Source organism: Glossina fuscipes, unplaced genomic scaffold, assembly GCF_014805625.2.
Source record: "Glossina fuscipes isolate IAEA_lab_2018 unplaced genomic scaffold, Yale_Gfus_2 0, whole genome shotgun sequence".
Taxonomy (NCBI): Eukaryota; Metazoa; Arthropoda; class Insecta; order Diptera; family Glossinidae; genus Glossina; species Glossina fuscipes.
In genome coordinates this window covers 33,558,165-33,569,509 of record NW_023998414.1, presented here as the reverse complement: position 1 = coordinate 33,569,509, position 11,345 = coordinate 33,558,165, and the positions used below count along the sequence as shown (strand labels likewise).

General features: G+C 33.4%; 1 protein-coding gene across 1 annotated transcript in view; it reads right to left on the bottom strand.

The window, feature by feature from the left end:
* The window catches only part of LOC119644910 (putative uncharacterized protein DDB_G0271606), a 33,319-nt gene that overhangs the window by 743 nt on the left and 21,231 nt on the right, over positions 1 to 11,345 (bottom strand). The window contains exons 8-13 of the mRNA XM_038044654.1: positions 10,290 to 10,697; positions 7,235 to 8,543; positions 7,078 to 7,154; positions 6,772 to 6,943; positions 6,316 to 6,702; positions 3,056 to 3,247 (exon numbers count right to left, since the gene is read on the bottom strand). Coding sequence (XP_037900582.1) covers positions 3,056 to 3,247; positions 6,316 to 6,702; positions 6,772 to 6,943; positions 7,078 to 7,154; positions 7,235 to 8,543; positions 10,290 to 10,697 — 2,545 coding nt within the window. The remainder of the gene's footprint in view (positions 1 to 3,055; positions 3,248 to 6,315; positions 6,703 to 6,771; positions 6,944 to 7,077; positions 7,155 to 7,234; positions 8,544 to 10,289; positions 10,698 to 11,345) is intronic.

Here is an 11,345-nt window from a genome sequence, read left to right as displayed (position 1 = left end):
TCCATCAAGGTAACTAAAAAGAAACGAATGGTAATAGAGAGAAAAGTTGTTTACGTATAGTCGAAGCGACCATGAGAAACGTCTCGATCAAGATAACTAAAAAGGAAGGAATGGTAATAGAGAGAAACGTGCCTTGCCTATAATTAGAAGAAAGTGAATCTTAATTAGTTTATTAGCTGTGCTAATAATTTCAATGTATATTTATTGATAAAAGTAATATGGTCGACACCTAACAATTTCAATGTAAACATGTAGAGAGTTTAGCTAGCTAGCCCCAATTTTCTTTAAAGTTACTATAATAAATTAAGGAATAATTTTACAAAAACGTTTAACAACAATTAAATTTTTGATAGTTTACATGCTATCATTTAATCTGGCAACACTTCGTTGTTGATCAGGTGATTCGTTCTTGAATTTTAATGGATTGCATTGTGTGCGCAAATTTTATACGCTCAGCAAAGACATCTGGACCCAAGATATGTTGAATAAAATGCAATACTATCAGGTTTAACAAATTGATTTAATTTGCATGCGCAATCGACTATTGCCGTGTTGTTCACTTTTCAACATTATTTAGCAAAGACTGCCTTAATTCTCGAATTTTTGTTCGAGTTGCTTTGTGTTGCTGTAATTTGGATGGAATCTATTTTGTTTATTTCGTTACGCTAGTTGCTTTTCTATTTCATTTTGTCTTTCCTCGACCATCGATAGTTTTTGTTTGGCATTTTTAACAATAACGGAGGCCAATCTCTTTGTATGGTCTGGTCGGCATGGTGAAAATATTTTCCACTTTCATTCCAATATAATTCCGGATAAAGAATTTGAATAGTTTTAAACGTTCTCATGGAACCATGCGGACGATTTTGTAAAAATCACGTGTAAATCAGTCCAGTAGGTTCTTAGCCCACCATTGCTGATTTATATCAATCTATTTAAAGAATATTTAAAAATTTATTTCAAAATCTTTTGAAAAGCACAACATGAATAAATTAATTAATATTTTTCCTTTATATAGAAATGAAGGCGTGTAAAGTTATTTTGATGTATTAAATAAGAGAAATCCTTGGTTACACTTGGCTCATTACGAACACGAAAATATTATTCAAAATGATCCATTCTCCATAAATTCTTTTAATCGCTTATTGAACGCTTTAGAATAGGATACAATTAATAGCAGTTACGACATATATATTGGTAAATTGAATGGGTAGTGCAGATACCCTTATTGTCAAATCCACAGGAGTTTGAATATTTTGAAATAGAGGTAAATGTATTTGTAACAATTTTAAAATTTATTTTTTAATTTTGTTTTTTAACAGAATGATTTTGTAAATTGTAAATAGTACAGTAGCTCAGTACATATGAACTTATTTAGAAACGAGCGATTGTAAAAATTAAGATTTATTTATATGTCTGCGCTTATAATTCACCCTACGCTATAGTATACAAATTTCTTCTTGATTTTCATTGATATTCTTATATAACTCTCTTGCACTTAACTTTTATGATTTTTAGAGTTTTTAAATTCAAGTAAAGTGAAATTTTATTGGGATATTTGTGGCAAAATTGATTGACTGAAGAGTGTTCGTTCTTCTTCCGATTATGCAAATTTTGGCATTATATTTTGCTGTACAAATGTTTTAAGTTAAAAATTCCGAATATGCAAAACAATTAACCTAAAACTTAGCAGCTTCTCTTTTGGATATTCCGAACAGAAATAAATCTACACAGGAGGACAATAAGCAAACTTTAGAGGTGGCAGAAGAAAGCATAGAAGGCATTCCAAATTGAAAGATAAATGAAGAGGAGAAGGAAAACGATAAGGAAATACCATCGATCATAATAAAATGCAAGGGTGGGAGACAATAACATAAACTGTAGAAACAGAAAATAGCAGAAGAAAAGGTTTTATTGATTTCGTTCACTATTCTGTTCTAGTTATTAAAATATGCTGAAAAGAAATCCTAAATATTCACACTATAAAAAGTACTTAAGTGAAATTTTTTTATTGCATTGCTTTGCATCAATATAATTATAATTAACATGTAATTTCTATCTCACTATTATCAACAAATTAAAACACTCTAATCGATCAATAATGACATTTATTTTGTATTAAATTTTGATGAAGTGTGCTACACACTGACCTGGAATGCTCCACAAATGAAGCCAATTGAAAAAGGTATGACTTAAATCATCTTTACGTTGAGCCCGATTAATATTTAAATATTAGTCGCTTGACATGATACAATTATCATTCAATGGTAACGATGGTAATGGTAAAATGATTACACAAGTGCGCCAGGATAGAGTTTTTAAAGGACACACCGCTAGAGGTATATATATATATATAAATATAAGGGCGGTTAATTTCCGCGAAGCCAGCCCGCTTAGAGTATGGAAATTTCTCGTTACAAGTGCAAAAATGGAATTGTTTGCACGATATCGCAAATTGCATCAGGAGAGACTTCGAGTTAGAATCAGATTTTTTTGGTTTTCGATCGTTAATCATGTCCCGAAAGTATAACCCACTAAGCTAATCGGGGAAATTCACGGATACTTACATGCCGCATAATTGCAAACGCATGTATTGAATACAGCATACAATTAGCGATTCTTCAAAATTATATTTTACTGAAGCAGAAAAGCAGACAAAACGAGGCAATTTAACGACAAGAAACGACGAAAATCGATTAAAATTTTTAATCGATTCAAAATTGAAATTATCAATAATCCTTAGAACTAAAGCTAATCAAGCAAAATAACGCACATTTAGTGATAAATATATTAATAATACAGATATATATATATATATATATATATATATATATATATATATAGTTGATCGATCATCTAGAGCAGTACTTTTAAACGTAAGATGAATGATTGGCTGAAAAGACCAAAAACATTACGCAGAAGAATAACCTCTGTTCCTGTTACGTATATATGTATGTACATAAAGTAGTAATTATAACGTTAAACTTTAATTATACCATTGACGTAAATGTGAGCAGAGGTGAACAGAGACGCACACTACTACAGAAATATTACTTACGATGAATTGCTACAGGTCCCTCTCCAGGAGTACTAATAGTTACCGTTGTATCGGACGGTTCCGGCTGCTGTTGAGAATTTACGTATGTAGAAGGCATAACTTGATGTTGAATTATTGTTCCTGCGGCGTTAATAATATTTGGGTGCTGTTGCTGGGTAGTAGTGCCCGATGTTGATACGTACGACATACCTACTGTTAAATAACTTTTCTTGTTAATGTATATTGTAATTGTTTGTATTCATAAAAAAATTAATATAAATTCTATTTTTTTTCAAATACATTTTCAAACAAATAAAACACCGATGTCGAATACATATGTCTACGTTTCAAACAATTAAATTAAGGTTCGAATACGATTATCATAAATTATAACTAATGGTAGGGTTTCGATCTCCTTATTAAATTGTAAAAATTTAAAATAATATACAAATTATTTTAATTACATTAAAGATGAAGCAAACATTTAACTGAGCTTGTCCATTTGTTCAATTGTTCATTTTACAAGAAAAAGAAAGCAATCATTATCACACCCACGATTTAAGAGGATCCCACATTATTATGCACAAATGTAAACATTATGGTTGTACCTTGTCTGTAGGGACTCTACAATCCTAGTATTTTCGGTTATCGTACGATTGTTATCAGCTTGGGTGACGATATGTAACGAACGTGTAACCATTGACGAAAACACAGCTCAAGTTCACTAAACGACTGTCTAATTAATGAATTAATTACAGATATTAATATATGTCCACAGAATGTATTTCTCAACATAGTCAATCAAAATCTCGGCATGAGAAATATGGGAAGACGCAAACAGGGGGGCCGCGTTGGCTCACAATGAAACGAAACCAACAATGGTAAAATTGAATGAATTGAATCTTGATTTGCTATGCCATCCACCATATAATATTCCTGGCAACAATTAATGATCTATTGACAGATCATAAGAGGATGCTTTGTGTTTTTGGGACAATTTAAAAAAAAATAAGAAAGAACCGTGGTTCGTAGGCCGAGATAGTCCAAATTTGTTTATGCCGAACTGCCGAATAATTGTTTTATGCTAAATTACTATTAGGATATAATTTTCATCATGGAGCACTGAAAATTACACCTATGAACAACACTTCAGTTTTCGTTATATGAGAGACTGGATGGAAAAATTGCCTCAGTGAATTCAAAGTTTTCATAACAATTTAGAATGGCAAAATATTATTACTTAGCCATTTTTGCTGAGAAATTTTGAAACTTGTAATTTTCCAAAATAGGGCGTTATATGGGGAGTGGAACGATTTTCAAGACCGTTCGTTTTTGGGTGAAAAACACATCACTGTACCAAATTTAATTAAATTATCTTAACAATTGCGATTTGTAGCTTGAACACCAATTTATATGTATGTACAGACACCAAAAGGACAGACAGTCAGTCTTAGGTCAATTCAGTTTATAATTCTGAATCGATTCGTGTAATAAAAGATGAGACTGTTTTAAGCTCCTTCTCCATGTTACATACGTTCGCACTAACTTAATATACCCTTTACCACAAGTGATGGTAGAGTATAAAAAGAATGGTTTTTCTTCTTACTTTAAAAAGTTGTCGCAACGTTTGCTCTGAGAAAATGCAAAAGGGGGATAAGGGAAAAATTCAGCGCCTTGTGTGAAAAATTCTATTAAAAAATGCTTCAAAAAATATTTTCATTAAAAAGTTAACACAGCAAGTACATTGTATGGCTTGTATGTTAAAAAGACATGTTGCCGCCGTGCTCTGGTCGATTAATGTTTGCGCATATTAGGGGGCATGTTATGCTTAGAAGATCGATCGATCGACCAGATCTCGATTATAAAAAGTTATACAAAAAAAGCAAAAAAAAAAAAAAAATAAATAAATAAATAAATAAATAAATAAATAAGTAAATAAATAAATATGGAAATGCAACGTGCAATGCGCATGAAATGTGTTATCAGAGCGATTAGTCGTTTGAAATTTGCGCGATTGAAATAGGAAGAGGGAAAGGACGAATTGTGTAAAATAGCCGTTATCCCGTCAGTTTGTTTACTGTTCGAATTTTTGAATAAATCTGTTACAGTTAAACAATATTCGTATCAAATTTTGGATCATTAGTGAGAAAAAGACTATTCAATATTGACGTTTCATTTCATTTCATTCGGCATCCTTTGCCAACAACACTAAAAAACGTATGCGCCGATAAATTTCATAATTTCTATCTATCTCGTACAATATGGGGAAAAAACTTAATCAATGCTGTGTTTTACAAGAAAAGCATTTAAATGAGAAATTGGCATATGTAACGCCGCGAAGAAGATCGAGAAGATCATCTATAGTGATGCGATAAATATGTTTGCAAACAAATAGCGTTATTACTACTCATCTATGGGCGTTTGTCTTGAACGATATCGACAACATTTAATTGCAGTGCTAGGGGTGGTATCGAGAGGGTCAAAAATGTGCATAATTGAAAATCGAAAATTTTACCGAATTTTATATTTAATTTATTCTTGCCTAAAATTATGAAAGAAAAAAAAGCCGGAAAATGATTAGTTGCAAAAACAAAATGACTCTTTTCGAAGGAAATGCACGAATAGGCTAAAATAGAAAAAAAAATAATAATAAAATATTTTTTGCTATTTTATTGAAATAAGAAGACCTCCTCTGCTGTACACAAATCCCCTGAATTTTTTGTTCATTTCTATTAACTCATATATATATAAACAGTTTTGTTGATATATATGTATATATATGTCATATATATGTATATAATATTCAGGGCATAAATTGCATTTGGGATTGAAATTCATTGAGGGAACAGTGTACAGTATACAGTATGCAGTCGAGTAAAATAATAAATATATTTTGAAAAATTTCGCGTTGGCTGATCGCGTTTTGATCGTTGATCGTTGTTCGTTGATGTTAAATGATCAAAAGACATTAATTAAACCGATCGAATTTGAAAAAAAAATTCAACGCATAAGACAGTCAGTCAAGGTCAGTCAGGGTTATTAGCATCTGTGATAAACTTTCAGATAATTCAATTCTTTTTTTCCCCATATATTGTCTATGATTACTTATAATTTCATACTATCTTCATACTATCATACTATACTATAGTGCGCACTTTATGGACTTTGCTATTGAATTAAAAATGAAGAGATCGTATAAACATTTTGTATAAAATGCATTCGGCTCGGTGAGGTTAGCGACGAGTAAAGCGCGATAAAAATTTATGCAAATTTGTACTTACAACTAGTATCACTCCCAGGAGTATTCATGCTATGTGATCCTGGAGTTAAGCTTGTTGCTGCTGTCAATGGCTGCTTAGCATTTTGATTGCAAGGGTTTTGTTGATTCGAAATAAGCTTTGGTTGTTGTACTTGCTGCTGCGGAAGTTGCTGCTGCTGCTGCTGTTGTTGTTGTAATGTAGATTGTATAGATAGCGCTTGATTGAAAAGAAGCGGATATCCTTGCGGGGGATTTGTTGCAACGGAGCTCTGAGCGTTTGCGTTTATATTCGTATTTTGATTATTTTGATTCGCTGGTACAAAGCCTCCAGGAAAATTTAAAAAGCCCTGTTGGCCAGTAGTAGGTTGTATATACAAAACCGGTGCTTGAGGCTGTACAACTTCATTATCTTTTTGAAAGTAAAGAAATTGAGTTAATATATGCATAAATATATATGAATTTGTCAAGTTTGTCTAACATTGTCGCAAGGTTTTCTGAAACTTCTCATATTCAACATAATGCTTTAACCGTAACTCGTCTTCTTCTATAAGCTGACGTTGCCTTAAAAGTAATAAACGTTGATGCTGAGTTGTCCCCAACCGCATATTACATAATTGATTTACCAAAGAATCTAAATTATGCTTAATATCCTGAGAGAATATAATAATAAAAAAAAAAAAAAAAAAAAAAAAAACAGAAAAATAAAAATAAATAAAATAAATAAAATAAATGCTTATGATAAAAATACATTATCAGGATGATGTATAATAAAAATTTCATTTACCGATTGAATGTCCATTGGTAATAAATTTGGATGAGTGGCTGCTAGGGAAACCGGTTCTTCTGCGGGTATGGCTATAGCTAATAATAATATTATGATAAAATAATAATAAAATAATTATTACGTTCGCACGTTCGTAATATAATAATAATGCGCTTACCTTCGTTGTGCAAATAAACGGGTTGAGTGGCAGTTGGCAAATTTTGAGAGGTTTGCGATGTTTGCTGGGAGGTAATTAAATGTTGATGGTTATGTGGTATGATATATGAGGGATTTTGAAGAATAGGCGTAATCATTGAAGGAACTGCCGAATTCTGCGGTAATACTTGCTGTTGTGTGGATTGTTGTGACGGAAGAGTAGTTTTCGAGATATTGGAAGGCGTCTGTTGTGTTGTGTGATGTTGTTGCAGTAACGATTGCTGCTGTTGTTGTTGCTGTTGCTGCTGGGGCTTTTGCGTTAACTGCTGTCCTTGATTTCTGTCTAGTTGTTGTTGCAAAGATTCAAGCCCTTGGTAAATTGCACTGGTACCGACTGCTTGTGTACTATAAGAATTTGAAGTTTGTTCTTGCTGCTGCATCTGATTAGACTGTTGCGGAAGCTGATTTTGAAGTTGCTGTGATGGTTGTTGCAGACGCTGCTGTTGCAGTTGCAGTTGCTGTGTTAACTGGGGCTGTTGTGTTAGCTGTGGCTGCTGTGTTATCTGTGGCTGCTGGGTTAACTGTGGTTGCTGCGTTAATTGCGATTGTTGGGTTAACTGAGGCTGCTGTGTTAACTGAGGTTGCTGCGTTAGCTGTGTTTGCTGTGGCAACTGCGATTGTTGTTGTGGCTGCGGCTGCGGCTGTGGCTGCGACTGCGACTGCGACTGCGGCTGCTGTTGAATTAGTTGTGACATAACCGTAGTTTGTTGCATAAGTTGAGGAAGAGGAAGTTTTTGTTGTACCGCTTGCTGCTGCGCTTGGGCATTAAGTAGTTGCGTTTGGACATTTGGCGCTTGAGTCTGCATCTGAGCACTTGCAATCAATGCGTGCCCCTGGGCCGGCGGTCCTTTCAATTGCATAAGAACAATTTGCTGTTGCTGTTGAACAGTATGTTGGGTTAACACTGCCGGTAACGATTGCTGACAAGCGATTTGCTGTCCTTGATTACTCTGTTGAACGGTATTTGTCGGATTGGGTTGAAGATTTGCAACTGGTGATGCGTGATACTGCGATGGTGTTGTTTTCTGTTCAGTGGGCGTATTAACCAAACTAGTTTTATCACTGCCGCCCGTTGGCTGTGTTACTACCGCTGCACTTCCTTGCAAATCTATAGAAGGCTTTGGCAATACGCTTACGTTAGAAGCATTTGCTACTGTAGTTTTATTTTGCTCTGCAGTTTTTTGCTCCTGTACTCGACTCACGCAAAATCTCGAAATTTTCCTGGTATTTTCTAATGGGGTTGCGCTTCCAGTGTTATTCGAGCTCTTCCCCTGCCAAACAAAATAAAAATATTATAATAAGGAAATAGTAACGTTAAGCGGCCAAAAGAAAAAAAAAAGATCAGGTAAGAGAACTAATATACTCACTACATTTTTCATTCGTTGTTAAATTATTGTTTTATAATTGATATTTTTCTAAAATAAAAAAATCGACCGATGGATGCATTGTGCACGCCCCGATTAATTGAAGTAAAACAATAGAATAGTACACTGAACAACATTCCCGGGTGCAAAAAAAAAAAAAAAAAAAAAAAAAAAAAGGACATCTTCGATGTCACTTCCCAAAATGAAAGAAAGCGCTCAGAGACGTAGCAGTAAGATTTTAGATTTAATCAGCATGGGCTACAATAAAGAATAGCACTTCACAAGGAACAGTCTGTCTGAGGAGCCATATGCTGAGTAGTTAATAACAATCAAACCAATTTGATCGATCTTTGTTTCGAGGAAAAGAGGCGACGGAAATGAAACGGGCCAACCCATTTAACGAATACCAATTTACTCCAATTTTTCCACAAAATTTTTCCTCAACACAAAATAGAGAATATTTGTGGTTTGGCTTCTTAAACTTTCTGTGCAGCCCATCAAGTAAATATCTATACAAAACCGAAGCAAAATACAATACGCGATCGTTATCTCCGTTTCTAATACAATTATATAGGAGAGTTTCCAGATTATAAGAGCGCTTTTTAATCCAGGCAGGCATCAACCATATTAATAAAGATATGAGAGAGACACTGCTGTCAACACAGATTGGAAAACGTGTAATGTAGAAGCCAACACAACAATTGTACTATAGAGACAAGGTATGTCTTCTACGAGAGAACCAATCAATTGAAATAAATAGATGTACCGCAAATGGAAGAAAAAAAAAAAAAAAAAAAAAAAAAAAAAAAGGAACTGCACTACTACTATAAAAGCAAATGAATTCTGAAATGGAGATACCTTAAAACAAATTTGACAGATACGAACCACTAGGTTAAATGATGAATATCTGAACCGATTCTATAGAATAATCATGCATGTAATTAATTCATCTTTCCTAGTATGGAAAGAAATGTTGAGTATTTTTTTTTTTGCAGATTCAGTGAAATTTCTTCCACGAAAGCGGGCGAATGCGGAAAACTTGTTTTGCTCTTATATATAAAAAAAATAAATAAATAAAAAATAAAAAAAAACCCATGAGTGTTATTTCATTGATTCGGTTCGACTGTAGTTGATTTGATTAATTCCCCGCGGGAGCATATTAATATCAAATCAAAATCAGATTTCTGCTCAATTTTTTCGTTGACGATCCTTTCAATACTGCTTTTCCATATTTTTTCGCTCCTTCGGCGGCCACGATAATTTCATTCATTTGTCATTAAAATCGTTCCCCTAATCGGTTAATTTTAAACTCTTATCAATGCCTTTTGACGCATGCCGCACACAGAATTATGAGGAGTGCGTGCGGATGATGCCATCATTTATAAACATTTGTATTCTTATTCTTTTCTTTAATATAAGTAAATATTGATTTACTCCAAGAAATTTGGTCGTTCGTTGACTGCTCGATTAGTCAAAGTTTAATCTTTTCAATATTTAAAATTCGCGCGCCATCGGATCTCTTACAAGTTAATTGATTAATTTGATCACTACCCTCCTTGGTATTACACTATCGCTAGTAATTGTGGCAATTCCGAGGGGGCTTGGATTACTTTTATACTAAGCAAATAATATTGTAATACCCGATTGATTTACCTCATCAAGAATTTCAGCATGCCGTAAAGCTGCCAATTTCTTTTCCAAATCAGCGATCGAACTTTGTGTAAGACCGCCGTGACGATGCGACATGTTAGCTGTAATAGAATCGGCACTGCCGGCTGAATGCACAATTTGTGGCTTTTCTAAACTATTTTGTTTGGACAACTTTTGTATGTTACTTTCAGACTTAATGGTGTTTAGTGAACTTGTGCCAGGATTATGATTTAATATGGCCGCTTTATCCGAGGCGTTAGCGAGTGCTGCATTTACAATATCTGAACCACCGCTATTATCCAGAGACGTACGTCTTGAGTTGTATGTTGATGAAGCTCTGGTAGAACACTGAGGTCCGGTTGGAGTGCTTTGTCCTAAAGCTTCATTTTGCACGGTATTCAGGGACTGTTTCTATATACAAAAAATCACCCAAGTAAACGTGCATTAATATATGATATTACATATCTTATCGTCTACAGATGCAACAATTCTTCCACAAAAAAAAAAAAAAAAAAAAAAAAACAAAAAATTATAATAATAATAATAATAATAATAAGAATGTCAAATGCTCCTTTTAATACCGTCCCCAGAAAAAGAAATGATTAAAAATGAAATGCAAAAAAAAAAAAAAAAAACCAACAACAATAAAAAAAAAATAAATACATATATATATATATACATATATATATATATATATATATATATTCATCACATATTCATCTATATATATATATAGAAAAACTCTGAAACTGAAACAAATGGAATTGTTCGGTAACTACTTCAATTAGCCTTGTTATAAGTAGACGTTATTGTAAAACTCGCTTTTGATATAAACACGCGCAAGTAATTATTTAATTATGTAACTATCATAATTGTTGTCAATTTAAAATGCGTAATTAAATTAAGTTGCTTCAATTTCTATTCGTACTTTTCCCCTTCTACCTACCTACCTACCTATGCCAGAATTATGGGTCCACCATTCGAATTCGAATCCGAAACAATTTCATAGAAGCACACACACACACACACACACACACACACACACACACACACACACAC